Source organism: Carettochelys insculpta, chromosome 26 (assembly GCF_033958435.1).
Source record: "Carettochelys insculpta isolate YL-2023 chromosome 26, ASM3395843v1, whole genome shotgun sequence".
Classification (NCBI taxonomy): domain Eukaryota; kingdom Metazoa; phylum Chordata; order Testudines; family Carettochelyidae; genus Carettochelys; species Carettochelys insculpta.
The window spans coordinates 8,683,156-8,703,922 of record NC_134162.1 but is presented as its reverse complement, the minus strand read 5'-3'; the positions used below and the strand labels follow the sequence as shown (position 1 = coordinate 8,703,922).

The following is a 20,767-nucleotide window of genomic DNA, read 5'->3' as shown; positions in this document are numbered from 1 at the left end:
ATAAGACCTAGGTATTATTCAAATGTAACACAACAAGAAGTTCTATGGCACCACTTCATCTTTGCCCACGAACACTTATGCTCTAAAATATCTGTTAGTGGATAAGGTGCCACAGGACTTCTTATTGTTTTTGAAGATACGGACTAACTTGGCTACCTCTCTGATACTTATCAAATATAAGAGGTAGCTATAGTCCTACATTTGTGTAGTTTAAGAACTATTTCTTCTGGCAGGGTTGGATGTAATGATTTCAGACCAGGATATCTGATGTGATCATTTGCATACTGCTATTCAGAATGACCATCAGCTCACAGCAATGGAAGGGATATCTTAGAAACAAACCAAATTATCATTCACATATTTATGGATGAGGCAAATTCTTTGAGTGCTTTGCAAACAACAGAGAAAGAACTTGTTCACACTCACTCTACATTGTAGCATAAGTGAGGTCAAAGATACAACTGTATAGCTGAGCAGCATATGAATACTCATAGTGACGGGGATCTGTCAATCCTGGGTCTGTAAAGACGTGCCCATTTTCGGCTCCACCCACACCCTCCTTTTCATTTATGCTGTTGTGTGGAAAGGAGCAGCTGCCTGAGTCTCTGTGCAGTTGCATTCAGATGCGGTCTCTGCTCACACAGGAACACAAGATCCATTTAGGCTCTTCCATGTGCCACCTAAGGAACTGCAGGGACTAGAGCTTTTTTTGCAACTCCAGTGAAAGCCACAAAGCTAGAGCAGGGTAAAACCAGAATAAAGCAGCAGGGCACTAGACTTCAGGCTGTCTCCCATGTCACTGCAGTGAGGATGCAGGTGTAGCTTTCAGTAGCTTATACTGCTCTCCAGCTCAGCAAATGTGGCAAAATCCCAGGGATGGAGTGCAGAGTATTTATTCTAGCATTGAGGGAAAGAGGCTGAATACAAACCACCAAAGGCAACTGGTAATCGATAGAAAAACATTCCATCAAACCCTCTGTGCCTCTCTGATTCACATGGCAGCAGTGCTGTTAGAGACAGAACTTCTTTTATTATGAACTTAAAAATAATTATTTTCACTCTACTTTTGTCCAACTTAGGTTTTGAGCATCGAAAAAGCCTAATCCAAAAACGATCAAAGAAAAATATAAATTTATAAATATACAAGGTATGTACATACATTCTTTTATACAACAAATGCACTAGCAAGCTTGACAATGGCACGGGAAGGGCTCTTTAGATAGAGAAACATTTCAGAGCCTCTGGCTGGATCCCCCAGCATCCCTTGCAGGAACAATTCTACCTCAAGGAAAAAAGTGTATTTTACATGCTGGTCCTGCTGGCATTTTGGCCCCAGTCTGCTCCTGCTGAAGTCAATCACACATCGCCCACTGGCTTGGATGGTACAGAATGACATCCACATATTGCCAAGGCTGGAACCTGTCTTTAGAATCTCACTTAGGCAATCAATTTTGACTAGGGATGTAAAATTCCATTGTATTAGTTAACCAGTTTAAAGTTAAGTTTAACTGGTTAACTGATTAAACTGGTGAGTGGCAGAGAACCTGCTCTGGCCAGGCTGGAGCCTCCAATCTGCGGTGCTTCTGAGACCAGTGCAAACAGGCATTGCTCTGGCCTGGCTGGGGTACCCTGACCCACAGCACCCCTAGACCCGCTGCAGATGAGGGCTGCCCCGACCACTCTGGAGAATCCCCACCCATGACAGGTCCTGTGAGGCTACAGCAGCCCCCTGCCCACATCAGGTGGAGGGCTACTCCAGCCCCAATGGTTAACTATAACCAGTAAGCTTCATCCATTTAGGATGAGGTTTACCAGTTAACCTTTAATATCCCTAACTTTGACACGTATCCTATTAGACGTGGGAGGCACGCGTCACCATTAACTAGAGCACCTACTTCTTTGGCCAGCGCTGTCTTCTGAAGGGAGCAGGGTTCTGGAAGATCAACAAGGTGCATCCCCCAAGCCTGGACACCTCTTTACGCCATCCTCTCAGCCACTGCACACGAAGCCTTTGCCTTCTGAAAGCAGGGTCTCAGGACAACACTTGGTTCGAGTGAAGAGATTACTGTAGTCTCTCCTCCCTGACATGCCCTAGCACCTGGGGAGGGTACGAGTTCTTCCAACAGGCCAAATATTGAAGCATAACACACCACCACACTACCTCTGACCTAAGCAATGCAGCCAGCCTGCAGGGTGCACAGCTTCCTGAGCACAGGCTCACAAAGCAGCAGGGCAAAACATTCAAGGAACTATCCAACTAGCTAGGACCGAGGAAAGAGAATGGAAGGCAAAGGGATTTATTTCTAGTTATTTGGCCAGTGATAAGTGCATAAACAGCATCACGTATGGACACGGAATTGGAGGTGGGGCACCAAGATGATGACATTTTCCACAAGCTGCTGGTTCCTTGCCTAACAGCACAGTAGGCTGGATGTTACTGGAGTGGCAGAAAGGACAAAGCACCACTAATTTCACTGCAGCAATAGAGAACCCAAGAAGCTGTTTTACTGAGGTGGAAAGGGAATAAGATTTTGATATTCTTTGGCCTAGGATCTCAACTATTTCTCCACGGGCCTTTTGAAATACGGTCCAATCTATTTCACCTGCAGTTTCAATAGCTCTGAAGTGTTTCATTTCTACTTTTCCAAAAATTAATAAAAAGTGTTTGAAATCATCAGCCTGCTGCCTACATTTCTTTTTCCAGCAGCCCAATTTCTCAGGAAAGTAGTTTAGCTAAATTTGAATACGTATACTTAAGAACAATACCTTCCCTGCTTCCAACGATAACAAAGCGTTTAATAAGGGAGTCTGAAGGGGTCAAGCAATTTGCAATTGATAGTTTGACCTCTGCAACTTCTATGCGTGCGGTGTTTTCATCTGCCATAAAATCTCTGCTCTTGCTGAATATTTTCACGGAGGTACCTTTTCGCTGAGCACTCACAGTCAGAGAATCCCTGGTTGGCTCCATGTCTTTACACATGCATTTGTAGGATGAAATCTTCCTACACAGGTTTCACTCATTCTTATTCATGAAAAACTGTTGAAGTCAATCAAGTGTTTTGGCTGAATAAAGGCTGAGCACGAGTTAAATAAGGGCCTTAAGATACTACTCCAAGGTCACTGCTAGAAAGAGCAGTAATTTTTGACTGTTGAAGAAAAGCGGTAATTCCAGTGAATAAAAGCTCTGTATTTCAGCAGGGGACAATAGACTATAGTACTAGCTATAAGGACAATCCATCAACTAATTTGCATTCTGTATTCCAAAGCCTACAGCACAGTGAGTTTCAAACAGCTGGCGGACTCTCAGGGGACCTGTACTGCACTGAAACCAAACAGAAGCAAAAGATAGCCTGAAGCAGCTGTTAGATCTTGCTGTTCAGACAACTGGAAAATATTCTCTGCCTGGAGCAGTAAACACAGCATGCTTGCTTCTTTTAAGTACAGCTGTAGTCAGAAAACCATGGCATTCTGGAGCATTGTATTTATTCCTCTCCACTTACGCGATACATGTGAAGCACTCAGTTTAAAAAACAACTTTTATCTGGTAAACTGCCAACATTATCAACAGAATTTGGGAACTGAAAACCAACCAGGGATTCGCCTGTCTTCTGATGTACACTCTCGTGAAAAATCAAGCCCCTGCAATGTGAATTTAGCAAAGCAATGGGAAATCCAGCATTCTATGGCTAATAAGGGTAAAAATCTTGGACTGTCGCCAGAGCAGTGCACCGACAAGACAGACACACAAGAAGCTCACCTATTGATTAGGGGGATGTGGGGGGCACCACTTCGATAGATCTATTGAATAAGAAGGGGACCACAGCCAGTTGACTATAAATGCATTTTAGAAATAGTATCAATGTTTTCGTCACTTCCATATTTAAACACTAGCACCGTGACCGTGACACACCTGCATAACCTTGCCCATTGCTCTTAAACAATGTGATTAGAAAGGGACCCAAACAAAAGTGCCAATTCTGAATATTCAGCAACTTCGGGACAGCTAGGCTCCAGGTCTGGATTTCATGGAAGGACTCCCTAGCTCTGGGCAACCTCAAACTCTGAGGATATTTCAGATATGGAGCTCTCCACAGCAGCCTAAGCCAATCTTTAGATCGCATAGAGATCATAGTTAACCAGAGACCAGGGTGTGCATCCTGTGCACACCAAGGGTGGAAGGGACAAGTCTTTCTTTTAGTCTAGAAGTGGGCTCTGTCGGCCTGCGGAAGCACAGATTCTTGCATGGAGCACTCTCCTCAGGGAAGTGTTAAGCAGTCAAAACCCTTCTGGGTGCCTCCTCATTACAAAATCAATCCAGCCCATAGAGAGGAGGAATGTCACAGCTGCAACTCAGTGCTCTGTGAAGTACATAGGGTGATTCCAGTGTGCAGACTGGTGACTTCAACGCCCCTTTCCATGCTGACCATGCCAAACCAGTGGAAGATAAGTGGAGAGAAAAAAGAAAAGGTAATTTGGTATGCACAGAGAGGTCATCCTTCTCCTGCCACTCAACAAGCAGCATCTCCCCTCTTCGTCCTGCACCACTCACAGCAGTAAAGGAAACCTCCCTGGAAATGCCAGCGGGGCTCCTCTTCCTCCACGCAGTCAGCTTGCTGCGGCTCACTTCTTCCTGCGGATTTTGGGTTTTTTCACTGGCCGGAGGTAGGGATTGTCTATTAGGCTTTCTTCTCCATTGCGGCTGCCAGACAGGGATGAATTTTGCTGTAGCACTGAAGCGTTCTCTTTCTCAGCTCCCGAATCATCCTGCCAGGTAAAGACAACACTTAAAGTTAAGACAAGGTGAGCTGAAGGGATCTGAATCATGCAATCTGCAGACCAGAAACACACACAGCAACTGAGCCCAATAGGAACAATGAACAAAAAGCAGTATTTAGGCAGATGACCCACATTTTCTACTGGAAATAGATGCATGTATGAACAATACAGGAATCCAAGGAAATCCTCTTTCCTCTGAAGTCAGAGTGAAAGTGCCGCCATAGATTCAGACTCTAACATTAAGAACCAGGCTCTATTCTGTGAGTTACAGCACGATAAAGATCCACAGCTCTTTCCATGTCATTGAAGTGGGTGAAAATGGCACATACAAGAGTACCTAGATCAACACTTGACACACTGCCCAGGCATATCAGTGACGACTCAGTGTGCTAGACAGAAGAGTGAGACCCCCCCCTCGCCCCCAGCATTTAAGTGGGTTGCAGTGGGAAGAGTTCTGAGCTCCTGATCCTGGGCATACCGTGCTCATGTGGAGGGGAAGGTTCTCTGTGTCCGTCTGATCATCTTGCTCAGAGGAATCCGTTTCCTCCATCTGCTGCATCTCCAGCTCCGACGGAAGAAGAGCAGTCAGGTATGGTATTGTGAAAGGTCTGGCAGCAATCACTAGGGAAGGGGGACACACTCAGCAACTTGACACATGCTTTGATTAAATCTGCGTTATTTCTAAGCCAACATATATCAGGAAGCGCTGACAAATATATTATTTAACAAGTCCAAAAAGTGTTTTTAACCACCCCGCCACATGTACACTTTTTCCACCATTTAGAACCAAGAAATGTTGAAGCTGCTATCCTGGATCAAGACATTCCTCCACCAAATCTATTTTCCTGCCCCTCAACATAGCCAGAGCCTGAGGACTCAGAAAAAGGGGCACATCCTCCTGGCTATGTGAATAATACAGTACTCAAGACAGAAGACTTCCTTCTGGCCCTCCCTTCCCCACAAGATGCTCAGTCATCTTATACCAGGCGTGTCCAAACTGCGGCCCACAGGCCACATGCGGCTCTGGACAGCTAGTAATGCGGCCCCACAAGATCATAAACTTTTAACATTATTATGTGATTTATATACATTAACTATATTATATATTTTGTACACGGCCCAAGACTATCTTCACTCAATGCGGCCCAGGCAAGCCAAAAGGTTGGACACCCATGTCTTATACCCTGAAATGAGACCTGATCACACTTGGGATAACACTTTGTACTTATCTGACACTTTTCATTGGAGAATCTCAGAGCACTATGAGATAAGGTAGACATTACCACCTTCACTTTCTAGGTGGGAAAACTGGGGCACCAAAAACCTGCTCATCTGAAGCACTGAACAAGTACAAACTCACACTGACTTAATGGGACTTCAACACATTTTTAAGTCAGGCCAAAGACGGGAAGTGACTTATTGGAAGTTACAAAGCAAGACTATGACAGAGCCAGGATTAGAACCCCAAGAGTCCTAACACACAGCACCCTGAGCGGACCATGCCACTTTTACAAGATGTACCCTTCTAACATGGAACCAGAAAGCAAGGCTGGCAAGCACAGATTCAGTTCAATCCTGTTATCCCCATTCTACAGCTAGGGAACTGTAACACAGAGATTCAATTGCATGCTCTCCCACAGATCTCTTGTGTGACCTTAGGGAACTGAGTCTCAGGCCTCCCATCTGTGACTTGTGGAAAATGGTATTCCCTTACTTCATAAGGGTGTTGTGAGGGTAAATACTGGCACTTAATATTACAAGAATGGGAGCCATGCACAAACACGAGATAGATAAAGAAACCATTTATATTTAGCATCTGGCATCAGGCACCTTAGATGGTTCTTACATGGGAATGTGCTGACATCATCCTTGAAGAGACTCTGTGTCTCTCCAGTCTTTGCCATGAAGCGAGTCAGAGCTCTTTCCACATCGCGCCTCTGAGACGCTGCCTTTTCCCGTAGGATCTGGTAATCCGAGACTGGTTCCCGATAAGTCTGTTGGGCAGGGATGGGGAGAACAATGAGATGTAGACTTCGGACTTGTGGGTACTAGCTGTGGAACATAGGTGACTGGATGCAAGACAACCAACGCAGGTTAACGACTGCTGGTGAATGGACGATACAACACAACAGAGCTCTTTACTAGCAGAATGCCGAAACCACAGAAACCTCCAAACCTATCAACTTCCACCACCCTCATGATCCACAATGAATGAGGAAAGCCTCCTAGTTAAATGGGTACCAGGCCTATATTAAAAGGGCTTGACTTGCTACTGCTGCTTCTGGAACACCAAAGACAATAAAAGACATATTTTGTTGTCATTGCTACTCACTGGTGTTTTGATGTAAGTGTGGGGATCTGGGAACTCAGGGAAATGGCTGGGAATGTGGGAAGGATGGGGCTTGTTCTGTCCAGCCGTCAGGGCTTTCGGAGTCACAGGCTGATTTGTCACAGGTGCTGCAGTTAAATAATAAAAACTTTGTCATTATTGTTCAGGCAAATCTACAACAAAATAAGTGGAGTACAAACAGAATCTGAGTTGATCTTTCCTTCTCTCTCTCCATCCTACATAGTATAACCAGGAAAAAAAATACCATTTCCACAGTTTCCGTTTTTGACCAGGTCAAAGAACAATGATTAGTTTGAATTGGCAGTGAACTGCCCTCAGCCCACCACTTAAGTATGTGGGCAGCAAACATCACCATATCAAGAAGTTTAATTGGTGGTGAGGAAACACTGGAAGAGTAGCAACTATTTTGAGAATCTGTCATTTGTCAATTAAAGACTATCTTACCACTTAGTTTTCACAGTGCTGCAAAAGAAGAAACTCCTTGGGTGCAAGTGGAGGGGCTGGTGTGGCACGGAATTCAAATGTATTCATTCATTTGGTGGGAGTGCTAAGATAAGCTAAGATTTTAAGGCCCCCAAAACATTAGGAAAGGTCAAAAACAATTATAGGCAGAGAATTACTTGTGGATCTACAGGTTACTCAGCTTGTCTTTTGTCTGTCATCAGTTTCACCTTCTGGTTGTAGTGCATTAGCCCACCTCTGCAATGTTGAGAGTGCAAATGTTCAAAGGGGATATTTACTTGTTATAAATATTACTTTTAAAAAAAAGTCCCATGGAAACATTCTATTGATATTGGGGACCCTAAAATCCAGCTCTTATTTGATGTATATTTTAACCTTCCCAGATAAGGCCCTCTTAACTGCAATTTCAATATTGCTTTGAACAACTGATCTACTATTGTTTTGCACCGCAACAAATTTATATTGTTACTACAAATTAATTCCTTGTTGGATGATGCCCCACATACGTGCAGTGATGACCATCCGCTGGGAGCGCTTGGCATATGCAGGGAGAGTATCCACGTTGAATCCTGAAACCCAGAAGATGGGGAAATAGAAAACACACTGTTATCAACAAATTAGAGACTAATGAAGATGGATGCTTATCTACAGAGAAAGCACTGCTCCTTGGCTCAATTCTGATCTCACTGAAGTCAAGAGGAATTCTGCTGTTTATAGTAAAAGCTCTGTTATCTGGCACTCAATTAACCAAAAAGCTCAATCAATTATCATTTCAGATATCTCCCAATACAGACCTTCAGTCTAATGCCCTGGACTAGCATACTGCCCAGCATGGGATGTAATCCCATATTCTGCACTCTACCGTAATGCAAAACAGGCAGGAAACAAGTAAACAAGCTGAAATCAGGGTTCTATTCAAAGAAGCAACATCCAAAAAGCTGTAAACCACACACCCCACCCAACTAGCTTTTGTAACACACCCAGACTTTGTAAGCCCTGGGGATCTAGGATTCAAACATACTTATTTCCATGCTCTCACTAGCCCCTATCTGAAAGGCAATGCTATGCTTAGTCAGGATGGAGGATGCCTAACAAGCCTTCTTCTAACACCAGCAGGAGCAAAACATCCAAGCATAGCAACACCAATCATAGCTAACCATGCCTCCACCCAGCCTCAGTCCTTCCTCACGTAAGCACTGGGGCTTGCTGTGAACCAATGTGATGCTCACCCATTTCGACTAAGGTAACGACAATATCCGAAAGGGTTGGCTGAGTTCTTGCTGTGTGCTCACAATAGGACTTGGCGCTCCTTCCAATTTCTGAGACATCTGGGGAAGAAACATTCAGCAGAACAAGAACACTGACATTTGCAGCAGATGACCTACAGATTTATATCAGATGAATCCTGCTTTCAGACACTTAGCACTGATGAGAGCTTCAGTGAGCGCTTTCGCTGAAGTTAGAAAAGACAGGTCTTTGGGGATACAGAGTCTTACTGCTGGATTTTTAGTTCTTCTGCTTAAAAAACAGCCTTACCCCATCTAACAGAGATATTAAAGATCAAATAATCAGATATCGTCTACTAAGTCTGCAGCACACTCAAGCTCATTGATGGGGGTAAGAGGGCCTAAAGAGGCATTTGCCCTGGAAACTGGCCTTTCAAAGGGGCCCAGAGCACTTGCTGCTGCCACTGCCAAAGTAGCAGTAGCGGTTGCAGCTAGAGCTCCAGACTTTGAAGTGCTGTCAGCATTGCTATGCCACCCTGCATGACTGTGGGAGGCCCAGTACCGCAGACCCAGCAGCAGTTAGGGTAACTGCCCTTGGCCTTGCCCCTTCTGTGGGCATGAAGCCAGAACCCCCTTCCCACTGTGTTCCAGGGCCCCCGGTGGGTGTTGGCCCCAGTGAGCGCATTCATTTACAAGCATACAAAACTCCTTATTTGTGAACTCTGAAAAATGTGTACTAAGCAGTGAGCACACAAATCAGAACATTAAGTGCACATTTATCTGTTTTAGGTATTTCTATGGCATCTGAGCACCTCACCAACATTACTACATTTATTCTCAAACCAACTTAGTAAAGCTGAGCAGATGGGAAAACAGAGGCAGAGAGAGACTAAGAGACTTACTCAACGTTAAAAAGAGAGCTTGTAGCAGGGCAGGAAACTGAACTTAAGTCTTTTAATGTTAGGCTAGTGTCCTTACTGCTGGACCATCCTTCCTATCTATAGTTACCTCCTGTACACAAATGAATACATGCATGCAAAACAGATATGCTTTGAAGTTTGGAAGTCTGTCAGAAAATGTTGCCCTAAACTTTACAGAAAGACAATATAAAGATATCATTAACAACTCCAGCGATCTGTCAGCATGTTAAAAACCACAATAAGCTCTTTCATACCTGGCATTCTATAATCTGGAATTCTCATATAACTGGCATTTTAACCACATGTAAATTTTAGTTACATTTCCCATAAGTATAGTATAGTGAAAGTAAATACACAGGAAATACAGTAACATTTACAGTGTACAAGCCCACTGTTGGTAAATAAAGTACTCTGCATACATTTTTGTTTGTTTTTAACATCTAATCTGTTTTTTCTTTAGTGTTATGCACTGCTAGGTATACCCCTCTGTTATCCAGAATATTTGAATATCCAGCAAACTCCCAGTCCCAGGGCTGCCAGATATGAAAGAGTTTACTGTATAGCAAAAGCAATGAGGGGTCCTGTGGCACCTTATAGACTAACAGAAATGTATGAGCATAAGCTTTCATGGGCAAAGACCCACTTTGTCAGATGCAGGGTCTCTGCCCACAAAAGCTTATGCTCATACATTTCTGTTAGTCTATAAAGTGTCACAGGACCCCTCACTGTTTTTGCAGATCCGGACTAAGACGGCTACCCCTCTGATACTTTACTGTACAGCAACATTGTTGTATCATGGGTGCTCATTTTTATTTCCCTTAGGAATACCTGATTTTAAGACCAGCAATTTTATTTCAGAAAACGCCCTGGCATGTCAAATATCTGCTTTATTGGTTGAAATAACTTCCTCTGTGATAAAGATACTTACAGCTCTGTAACATCTCTGTCAAGGTTTCCACTGCTGCCTTTTCAGCACTTTCAAACCCAGCCTCTGTCAGCAAGGAGCTAACCACAACCTGAAGAGTCCTTCTCCGAGCCAAATAATAGTTATCTGCAGGGGTTGTTGAGTGTTTGCCTCCTGATCTCTGTAGAAACAGGTCACCCAGAAAAAGAAAAAAGGCAGCTATGAGTGACCAGGATGTCAACAATGGTTTTAAAGAGGTAAAAAAAACCCACCACCGCTTGATCACAGACCAATACGGTACAAACGGATATTATGCAAGAGTCTACTATCAGCTCTGTGAACCCTAACTCTGCCAACTCTTGAATACACCTCTTATTCCAAACTGGCAAAAAAAAAAAAAAAGGATGGAAATAAGCATTCGGAACCTCACTGATTTTGCTCTATCGTCACACTAAGTCACCAATGGGAATTTAATTAGATGCACCGTTCTGTAACCATTCAAAGGGTTGGGGTGGCAGAACTGTCAACACGTTACAAGTGGAACTTAACTAAGCAGTGTGGTGTAATGGTTACAGTAGGAGATGGGTCTCTGTCTTCATTTAAAAAAAATAGCTGTTTGTTTTATATCTCCTTCACAATTTCCTTGTCTTCACAGATTACAGGATCCTTGAGCCAGGGACAGTGTCTTGTACATTAGGAAAGCACTTAGCATATTCTGGCTGCTACTGAAACCCAAATAAATAAAAGTAGTAAATTAGAAGTAGCAACACCTCCTATCTGATCCAGTGGCAGCTGTGGATGTGCAATCTCTCTGAAAAGCAACCCATTCATCTCTGTGTATCTCAGTTACCCCGCTTTGTAAAACAGTGACATCGTCATTCTGCCGTAACACTTCCTGCATCAGTCTAGCATCTAATCTCAAGGAGGATCTCAAAGATGAATGAGCTTCCCTTTCACATGGGAGCGTGAGCCTAGCCTACTCATGCACATGGACAAAGAGAGGCTCAGGCAGCTGCACAGATGAGGCCTCAGTTGGAGTCCTGTGTCCAGTTCTGGCCACTACATTTCACAAAAGATGCAAACAAATTGAAGAATGTCCACAGAAGAGCAACAAAAATGATTAAAGGTCTAGAAAGATGACCTAGAAAGAAAGGCAGAAAGAACTTGGATTACCTGTACCTAACAGAACTGGAAGGGACCTTGAGAGGTCATTGAGTCCGGTGGTCCCCTGCCCTCACAGCAGGACTTATCACCATCCCTGACAGATTTCTTTTTCATCTATTTGCCCCAGATCCCTAAATGCGCCCCTCAAAGATTTAACTCACAATCCTGGGTTTAGCAGACCAATGCTCAAACCAGTGACTTACCCTCCCCTTGTTTATTCTGGAAAAGAGAAGACTAAGAGGGTACAAGACAACAGCTTTCAAATACCTTCAAGGGTGTTCAAAGGAGGAGGGCAAAAAATATTCTCCTTAACCTCTGATGACAGGACAAGAAGCAACAGACTTAACTTGCAACAAGGGATACTTAGGAAGTTCTTACAAAAACTCACCCGGTCAGCTAGATTTCCTCTATTTTTTTCCCATCCCTGGGCAGAATAGATGTTCTTATGTGCACCAAGACCTGTGCAGATGTGTACCACCATAGAAGCACACGCTGCCCACTGTGGGTGCTGTGCTAATCAGCTAGGCAGCACCTGAATCTCTCCTGGGCGGCCACCCCAGCGCTCAGCTGATAGAGAACACCGCCTGTCAGGGAGCAAACCAGGAGCAGCAGCCAGGGGAGCTGGGCCCAGCCCTCCCCCGGGGCTGCACGTGCCCCCTCTGTCCCACACCTCCACCAGCAGTGCCAGGCTCTGCCAGGGCAACGTGGGCTAAGCGCAGCCAAGGCACGAGAGACTCTCAAACTCACTGCCACCCCTACACTGCCCCTTTAAGAACTTCCCACCTGTTCCCCTATAAACTTCCAGTCATTGGTAGCGACCACGGTCAATCCAAATAATCACAATATCTTAGACCAATCGAAAGCCAACTCCCGAGCCCACCTACTCCAAAAGCTCAGCCAATCCGAGTCGACTGCTCTTCGACCCAGCAGGCCCCGAAGCCACTCAGCCGGGCCCCAGCCACCTCAAACCGGGTCGGATAAGCTGTTTCCCTGGCCCCTCCCCAGGGAATTTATCCCCTCGCGTATCCACCGTTACCGTGCCCGAGCCGCTGGAGCCACCGGACGCTGTGTCCGCCATCTTGAATCCATGGGCGACTACGCGCCTGCGCGGCCCCGCGGGGCATTGTGGGACTTGTAGTCTCGCAGGGTTAGCCGCCTCCAGCTGGGCTGCAGGGAGAACCCACCCGCATGCTGGGGAAACTTGTGCTGACCGAGAGCTGCAAGAGGAGCTGTCTGCCTGGGTCTGGACAGAGCCCTTAGAAGTGTGAATTGCAGAGGGCCAGTGATGTAAAGGGTGTCGCTGTCACTGCTCACACCATGGAGACCTGCTGCACTCTCTCATTTGGCTACCGTCGCGGGTGGAATTTGCAAGAGCACCTCTTATTTATTCTCCCTGTTCAGGCCTGGCCAGCGTGCTCTGGGAAACCTCCCTGCAGCAGCCCATCTCTCGACTGCTTCTCCCAACATGCTGTTTGCCAGATTGCGGTGTCCTCAAGATCTTGTCCAGAATCTGTTACCGATCCACTGACTCAGTCTTTGCCCTAGCTGAGCATACAAGGACCGCCAGAAAGCAGTATGGGACAAGAGATGAGGTGCCTGTCCAGTTCAAAGAAACCATCCCTTCTTCCTAATTACAGTCCAGTTGAAAGGACCCCCATAAAAGCATCTCTCTGTGACATAAGGGGTCAAGGAATAGTCAGGTTGTCCTTCAGGGAACCTGTTATTCATGAAGGCGTGGAGAGAGCTGGTACTGCAGTTGATGCCAATTTAGTTATTTTATTTCAGTCTAGCTCATAGTTTTGTTACTTTACCACTTTTGCAATCACAGTAAAACGTCTGACATTTACACAGAACCTTTCCTCTCCAAGGATCCAAATGCATTTGCAAGCGTAGACACAGGGATCTCTTCACCCATCCCTGAAGATCAACTGCTTCTGGCTGGAGATTGTTTCAAGCTGAAATTGCAGTGGTGAGGAAGGATCTATGGTATTCTACACAAATGTGTTATTGCTTGAATTGGCCCATCTCATTGTGAAAAGTGCCATGGGATATGATGAGTATTTAGAGTCAAGACCTAAGTCTCAGTTAAAAAAACAATGCGTCCGAGTTTCAGTGTCGAGCAAATGGAAAGTTTGAATGTACAAAAAAGTCTCTTGTGAAGCTCATAGGAAGGCCTAAATCACTCGAGCAGCTTAAAATATTCTTCAGGTTGTAAGCAGTCCTTCTTGAGCTCAGCTTCAATTTCCCTTCTAGGGAGTTCAGATCTTGTCATCAAAACGTTGGTGAATGTCAGAAGTCGGTTGTGTGCTTCAGAAACTACAGAACAGGAAACCTCCCTCCTACAGCTCCCACCTCTAGCTTCCTGTCTAACTACATGTGTGTGGGGGAGAGAAAGCATCTTAGGAACCAATAACTGTGTTGCAAAAAAGAAATGTAAACAACAGCTGCCACGCTGGAAATTAAAGGTCCTGATCTCGGTCAGTTCAGATTGCAACTCAGCTTCCATGCAGTGTGGCTTTTTCAGCAACGACAAGAGCGAAAACAGTGACCCATGGAAAAAGAAGGGGGTGGAGGAGAGGAAAGCCTGGATAGTTGAAAGAAAATATGCTTGGCAAAGCTCATTTACTGGTCACCAAGAAAGGTAGGAGGCAATTTAGTCGTATTTTATGATAAATAGTAGATTGAAAAGGTGAAAGTGAAAGAGAGAGAGCTCATGCCATAAGCAATGAAGGACCAGGAAAAATTGGTTCCAAAGAGACAGGTTGGACATAAGAATCTTGGAGACACTTCAAAGTGGTTGCTTGACAGGCAGTGATTGTTTATTGAAGGTAGATCTCAGTGCGGGTTTTTTATGTGTACAGTACGTATGTCCCCTTGTTGTGAAGATGGTGTCAGAACCTCACAAACCAGTGACGCAGTAACTTCTACAGCCCAAGGCAGGTCTGTGTTTCTTTGCCAGAGATTCTGGGATGGAGGCGTAAAAGATTTTCTGCCCATTGGTGGGCTAAGAAGACATGTCTGTACCTTCTTGTTAAAGTTGTAGGGTATGATTTTCGCAGACGCTGCATCTTGTAACTGGAGGTGCTGTGGCTCAGCACTTCTGAAAAGCAGGACTTTAATGAATAAATGAAGATGGCAGGTGGACGTGGGAGAGGTGTGTTGTGAGATTACAATGCAGCTGTATGCTAGAGGGAAAGGTCAAATGAATGCGTGCAATTTCAGCTACGCTAATTATGCAGCTAAAGTCGACATACCTTAATTCGGGCGTCCACGCCATCCCCACTAAGGGAAGTTGATAGGAGCCTGCACAGGAGTACCACAGTCAAGAGGGACGCCTTGTAAATTCGATTTAGCACATCCCTACGAGGTGCGCTAAATCAAACACCAGAAGATCCATCACGGCAGGTCGATTTTCCCTGTAGTGGAGATGTACCCTCTGTGCTGGTACCTTGTGGAGAAATCTGCTAAGAACTCTTGCCACGAATCTGATCCAGTCTGGGCGACAAGCGGAAGGAGCACACTAGGTAGTTTGGATTGGAAACCTCAACTCAGTGCCACAGTCTGGAGCTAAATCACAGGGTCAGGCTTAGCCAGCAATGTTTATGAAAGTAATGGCTGACTCTCAAACCAAGAGGTAATATGGCATACTTAGTAGGATGGGTTGCATTAGAGAGGGTCCCACTGGGGTTGTCACCTAGTGTGCAGATCAAGCCACTGAGCCTGCCCTTCCTGTCCTCTGGGGCCCCCCACAAAACTGTTCTGCTGGACCAGAAGCTTTGGTCTCCCCTAGCCAAGGCACAGAGTTAGGGTTACTGCCCCCCTGCAGAGCAACATAGACACTGAACCAGCTCAGTTTTGGGAGAGCTCAGTTACAGGGCCGTTGGCAGCACCCAGAAACACAACCCCCTAAAGGGACCAACCCCCTAATAAATCTGTCTTACTCTCAATAAAAGTTTTACACTGAAAAAGCTTATAAATTCACCCTCTCCGCTCTAAGTAACGCTTATTTACAGTAGGCTCAATAATGAACAAAAGCGTTTTTGTTAAGCATAAAAGGAAGGATTTAAGTGATTTCAGAGACAGGCAGGTCAAAGTAAATTGTTAAGCCAAAGTAAACAAAACATGCCAGATAATCCTAATACACTAAGAAACTTGTTACATGCGAATTCTTAGTCTAACAGTTCTTCTAACCATCACCCTCTCACAAGCTAGGCAGCCTCCTAGCATGGGCCCAGTCCTTCCCTCTCCTGAGTCTTAGATGTTTCCAGCAGGCATCTTGGGTGGGAAGTGGGGTGCAGGCGGCGAGGAGTTTTCTGGCATCAGATGACTGTCTCTGTTGTTTGGTTCACTCTTGCCCAGACTGGGATTTCTTTGTGTTCAATTCAAACGTTTCTCACCTTGAATGGAAAAGTATCAGATCCAAAATGGGTTTCAGCATCAGATGGCTTATTCACATGTCTCTGTAGGACCAACCACAGTTTCGGCTTACAGGAAAAACACAATCATTCAGAGGTCATTGATCTGAAGCATTAAGTTCCTGAAGTATCCCTAATGACTTCCTCTAGAATACCTGGGCTAATAAAACAGGTTTCCCCTTAATATTTCTAACTTCATGCACAAGAAAGACACATTCACAAAAACAGAATGCACACACTCAGGGGATCACAGGCTCTAGAATGATAGGTTAGGTGACTGTTCTGCACAAAGCATCTTTGAATTATGCATATGCATATGCTAATTTTCAAAAAGCAGAGAGAGTGGGATATTTAGTACCCACCACTAGCACTGCATACCTGAATTCATACATATACTTTGGCTTATGTGATACTGTACTTAGTGTGGCATGTCTGAATCCATAACTGTAGCTTAGCATACCTGATATCTGTCCAGAACATGGAACTGCTGGTACCTACCTGTATCGTGGCACACCTGAATCTATAGAAAGAAAGTGAGGCATCTGTGGGGTGCAAACATGTTAATTCACTATGTGTCTTGTACCTGGGGATTCCATTGTGTGAAACCCAGGGTAGGAATGGATGTGAAATGTCAATGAGGTGATGGCTGAGAAAGCGTATGACCATCACGCAGGACAGCAGAGCAGTAAGCAGTGATGCATTCCACATAAATACATCCACAGTCTTTAAGTGCAAGAGAAATAGCCTATGAAAAAAGAGCTCATATCCTCCTGGCCTGTAAAGAATCGGGACAAGAAACTCAGACATTCCATGCAACTGGGAGCCCTTGTGAGGGATAAGCAGCTGGGGGCACAATGAGGCAATATTATCTAGTGGTTAGAGCTTCAGATCTATTCCTGCCTTTGTAACTAATTCACTTGGTGACCTTAGGCAAGGGACTGTTTTGCCTGAGTTTCCCCATTTCGACAACAGGAACTATGATCTTATCTATCGACTTGTCACACTGAGTACTTTGCCTTGAACTTGTGATACAAACAATAACTATTATGAATTATTCTTGTGGTTATTGCTATTTGTTTTTTTAGCTCAGGCATTAGGATTCCCTCTAATTGGTTGGAACACAGATCTCCTCAAGACTTGAAGAGTGCCTTCATTTAGGATTTCAGAGCAGTGCTCCCTCTAAGCTGTGGGCTTGGGTGGCCACCCAGGAGGGATTCAGGTGTTGCCCAGCTCATTAGCAGAGCACCCGCAGCTGCCTACAGCCAACAGCATACATTTCTATTGGTGGTGCACATCTGCACTTGCCTTGGTGCACATAATAAAATTTACTCTGCATGGAGGGAAAAAATTAGAGAGAACATTGTTTCAGAGTGGGACTTTTAGGCAAATGTAGGACTTCGTCCCATGCTGTGAAACACTGGCAGATGGGGCTATGAGTCTTGTAAATCAAGCATAGGGAAGCATTAAGGCTGTGTTTGGGCATCACTAAAATCGGTTGTGGGTGTCTTTATCTACCCTTCTGAAGGTCTGCTTTTATTGCTTGTGTGAAAATATTTTGTCTCTTGAACAAGCTAAGGGGAAATCCCTTCACCCCAGTTTGGTTTGGGCCCTCCAACAAATTGTGTGTCACAAAATAAAATTAAAAACATCTCCTGAAAAGAAGAAAAAATCCTCTACCTTGAGTTCCCTTCTGCATCCAACTTCCATCCCAGACCCCTCCATAGAAAAGGGAGGCCCTTTCCCACTTAACCAAATCTTGGAGTGGTCCTTCTATCAAAAATTATTGCCCACCTGTGGGGTACAGCCTTGGCCTAGACAGGTAATGTCTGCTTTGCTGTGGTGATCATGCGGTGTCAAGTAAACTGGTGGCTCACCTGGTATTTGTTCACGTCAGCGGTATTATTAAGGCTTCTCCACCCCCAATAATATCTGCAGAACCCAGAGCAGAGCTGTCAGTTTGTTTGCCTTCCTGGTCTTTTACAACCAGTGGCTTACTTTGTATTCCAAGAGAACAGAGCTTGCGGGTCCCTCATCCAGGCTATCTGAAGTTCTGATCAGTAGCAGAGAAGAGAAGGCTACACAGAGCAGGCAGAGTCTTCCCCAGGGAGCTGAGCCAACTTTAGCAGCGTGAGGTGGTTTTTCTTCCAGATCCCACCTTTCTTTCTTGCTGAGAACATCAGCTTCAAGGACATTAATAAAGCTGTCAGATACATGCTGATATTCCCATGCGTACATGCTGTTGCATGAATCTGCATGCACAGAGAGATGCCCTTCTTTCTTGCTCATTCACACTAACATATTTGTGCCCACAACTCTCACATGCATCCACGCCCCTAATTCTCACCGGTCAGCCCTCTGCCCCACCAACACACACCCTACCTGACTTTCTTGTGCCTACTCCATTGACTGAGAGCCGCTGTGATCACCACTACTTACATTTCAGTGTCAGGCAGGGCGGCTTTCCTGCTCCTGTCATGTTGTCAATATGGCTCATCCTTTGGCTGCTCCTGTTTGATAGGTTTGACTCTCCTGGGCAACAGTTTGCATGCCTTGCGCTCCCCGTTTTTCACTTAGCATGCTGCAGTACCTGACTGAATCACTGTAGGGAGCTGTTAGGCAAATAAAGAAACCCTTTCTGGGTAAGTCTCATCTGCAGCATTTGTGAGCTGTTACTTGATTCTCTGTCCATGGGTAGGTCTTCTCTTTCTTTACTTCCCAGGGTGCCTTCCACACCAGATTCACAGAACAAACCCTTCTCTGAAATGAAGCACGTAGACTGCTACATTGCAGTAGCTTTCTCTGGCACTAGTTCAGAAATGGGGGGTGACAAATGAGAGGCAATGGGATCTAGTGGGTAGAGCACTGGAGTGGGACTCAGGAGAGCTATATTCAATTCCTGACTTTCCTGCCTGCCCACTGGGTGAACCTGGGACAAGTCACTTTCCTGGCTGGGGCATGTGTATGTGTCACTGGGCCAGTGCCACGCCCCCGTCCGGGTTCCCTCCCCAACCACTTGCCTCTGACTGTTGGGAGTGGGCCATATCTCCCCTGAATGAATTGGCCTAGTTAGTACTGGTCCTCCACTTGAGAAGGTAACTCCCTTCTTTCCACGTGCTAATATATCTATGCCTGCCTCTCCAATGCAGCTGGTGAGGTGGGTTTTTTCCCACGAAAGCTTATTCCCAAATAAAGGTTAGTCTTTTAGGTGTCAGAGGACTCTTTGTTGGTTTTTCAAGGATGTCAGTGATTCCAGGTTTCTTTGGTGTGACTAGTTTGTGACATTGTTGTATTTATTCTTGGGAGGCACTCAGGTGCCATAATGAAGATGGTCACGTCGGAATATGGATGGACTGTCTGGTTTTTTGGAAGCTATGCTTTAGGCCGGCACAAATTATTGAGGTGAGTGGGTGAAATTCCATGGCCTGTGATATACAGGAGCCCATGCTAGATGATCTGTGGTCCTTTTTGACTTTAAACTATCAAGCTAGATAGGCAGAGTTTGAAAAGCATCATTTTGCAGGGCAGAAGAGAAAAATGACATCTGAAAAAAATCATGCTTTGCTCAGCTAGTGGCACCAGCTGCTGAAAAGTGTTCATTTATGTTGCTTTTGTCCAGCCCTTGTCTGTTTTCACCCAGTGACATCTCCCACAAATCTGGCTTTATTTCCATTTTGGGGGTATCCTCAGCTCCGTCTCACCTTCCTTACCTGGCTAATGAGGAACCTGTACACTTAAATATTCAGCAAACAGAACACAACTTTGATTACAACTTTGCCACAAGAGGGCAGATCGTTACCAAAATAACCTTCAGGCACCTTCTGGAGTTTTTGAAAGACATTGTTACTCTTCAGACTTGAAAAACCTAAGGAAAAAAAAATATCATGTTTTCAGTTTGTTGCTGCTGAGAACCTTTTACAAACGTAGGAAGTGGGAGATTGGATCAAATTGCGGTCCATCTACTTATATATCCTGCCAATGATCAACACCAGATGTTCGGACAGAGCCTGTTGTGCATGGACAAGTATGGAATATCCTCATTCATTCATTCGTGCCATGCTGATTAGTGTAGGCGATCATGGCCCTTCAACCCTGTCTATTACAAGTACTCTGGAGCATCTCCACAGTACTGTGGCAATGCAACCATGAAGTGATACTATCCAGTATTTTCTCACGTTGTCTACCTTGTCCTCACTTTCCATTATACTTTCCTGTTGTCACTAAATTTTCAAGTGCAGGCTTTCTAATTACATGGCCTATAAATTTTGCCTGCCTTGTTCTTATCCTATTTAACAGTGTTCTTTTGCTGTTGGCTTCATTTAAGACAGACTCATTCATCCTTTTGGTCATCCATGAGATGCACAACGTCCTTCTTAAAAACCACATTTCTGTGGCTTTGACGTACTTCTCAACTTGTTTGCTGATGGTCCATGATTCACACCCATACACGAGGACTGGTTCTATATAACATCGCAGCTCTCTTTTCCTAATCTCCAATTATAAAGATCTGTTTGTGAGAATGCTTCTCGTTTTGACGTTAAACAGTTCCTGAA

General features: G+C 44.9%; 2 protein-coding genes across 5 annotated transcripts in view; one reads left to right on the top strand and one right to left on the bottom strand.

Moving 5' to 3' along the window:
• Positions 1-983: 983 nt before the first annotated feature.
• TAF8 (TATA-box binding protein associated factor 8) lies at positions 984-12,898 on the bottom strand. 3 transcript variants are annotated; one of them, XR_012642575.1, is made up of 9 exons: positions 12,191-12,396; positions 10,663-10,819; positions 8,818-8,916; positions 8,095-8,157; positions 7,109-7,233; positions 6,623-6,770; positions 5,255-5,397; positions 4,550-4,764; positions 984-4,419 (listed from the first exon to the last, which is right to left on the bottom strand). XR_012642575.1 is itself a non-coding variant. In XM_074977430.1 (8 exons), the coding sequence occupies exons 1-8, from the start codon at positions 12,878-12,880 to the stop codon at positions 4,621-4,623; spliced, it is 921 nt and encodes a 306-aa protein (XP_074833531.1). In that variant the 5' UTR covers positions 12,881-12,898; the 3' UTR covers positions 984-4,620. The 3 variants fall into 3 exon arrangements, 2 of the variants coding, with proteins under 2 accessions (XP_074833531.1, XP_074833530.1); XM_074977430.1 differs by lacking the exon at positions 12,191-12,396 and adding an exon at positions 12,839-12,898 and having other exon boundaries at positions 984-4,764; XM_074977429.1 differs by having other exon boundaries at positions 984-4,764.
• Positions 12,899-14,189: 1,291 nt separating this feature from the next.
• CCND3 (cyclin D3) overlaps positions 14,190-20,767 on the top strand; it is a 69,156-nt gene continuing 62,578 nt past the window's right edge. Inside the window, exon 1 of one of the 2 annotated variants that reach the window (XM_074977481.1) lies at positions 14,190-14,443. The gene's annotated coding sequence lies outside the window, so the exon portion shown is untranslated. The remainder of the gene's footprint in view (positions 14,444-20,767) is intronic. The other variant, XM_074977480.1, reaches the window with a different exon arrangement.

What these genes read in the sequence shown, in the direction of transcription:
- TAF8 (XM_074977429.1), bottom strand. Translation starts at nt 12,283, where the DNA reads ATGGTGGTACACATCTGCACAGGTCTTGGTGCACATAAGAACATCTAT. An exon ending in GAGGAAATCTAGCTGACCGG is followed by an intron (nt 10,820 to 12,190) that starts GTGAGTTTTTGT and finishes CTGTTTCTACAG; the next exon opens with AGATCAGGAGGCAAACACTC. An exon ending in ACACTTACATCAAAACACCA is followed by an intron (nt 6,771 to 7,108) that starts GTGAGTAGCAAT and finishes CCTGCCCAACAG; the next exon opens with ACTTATCGGGAACCAGTCTC.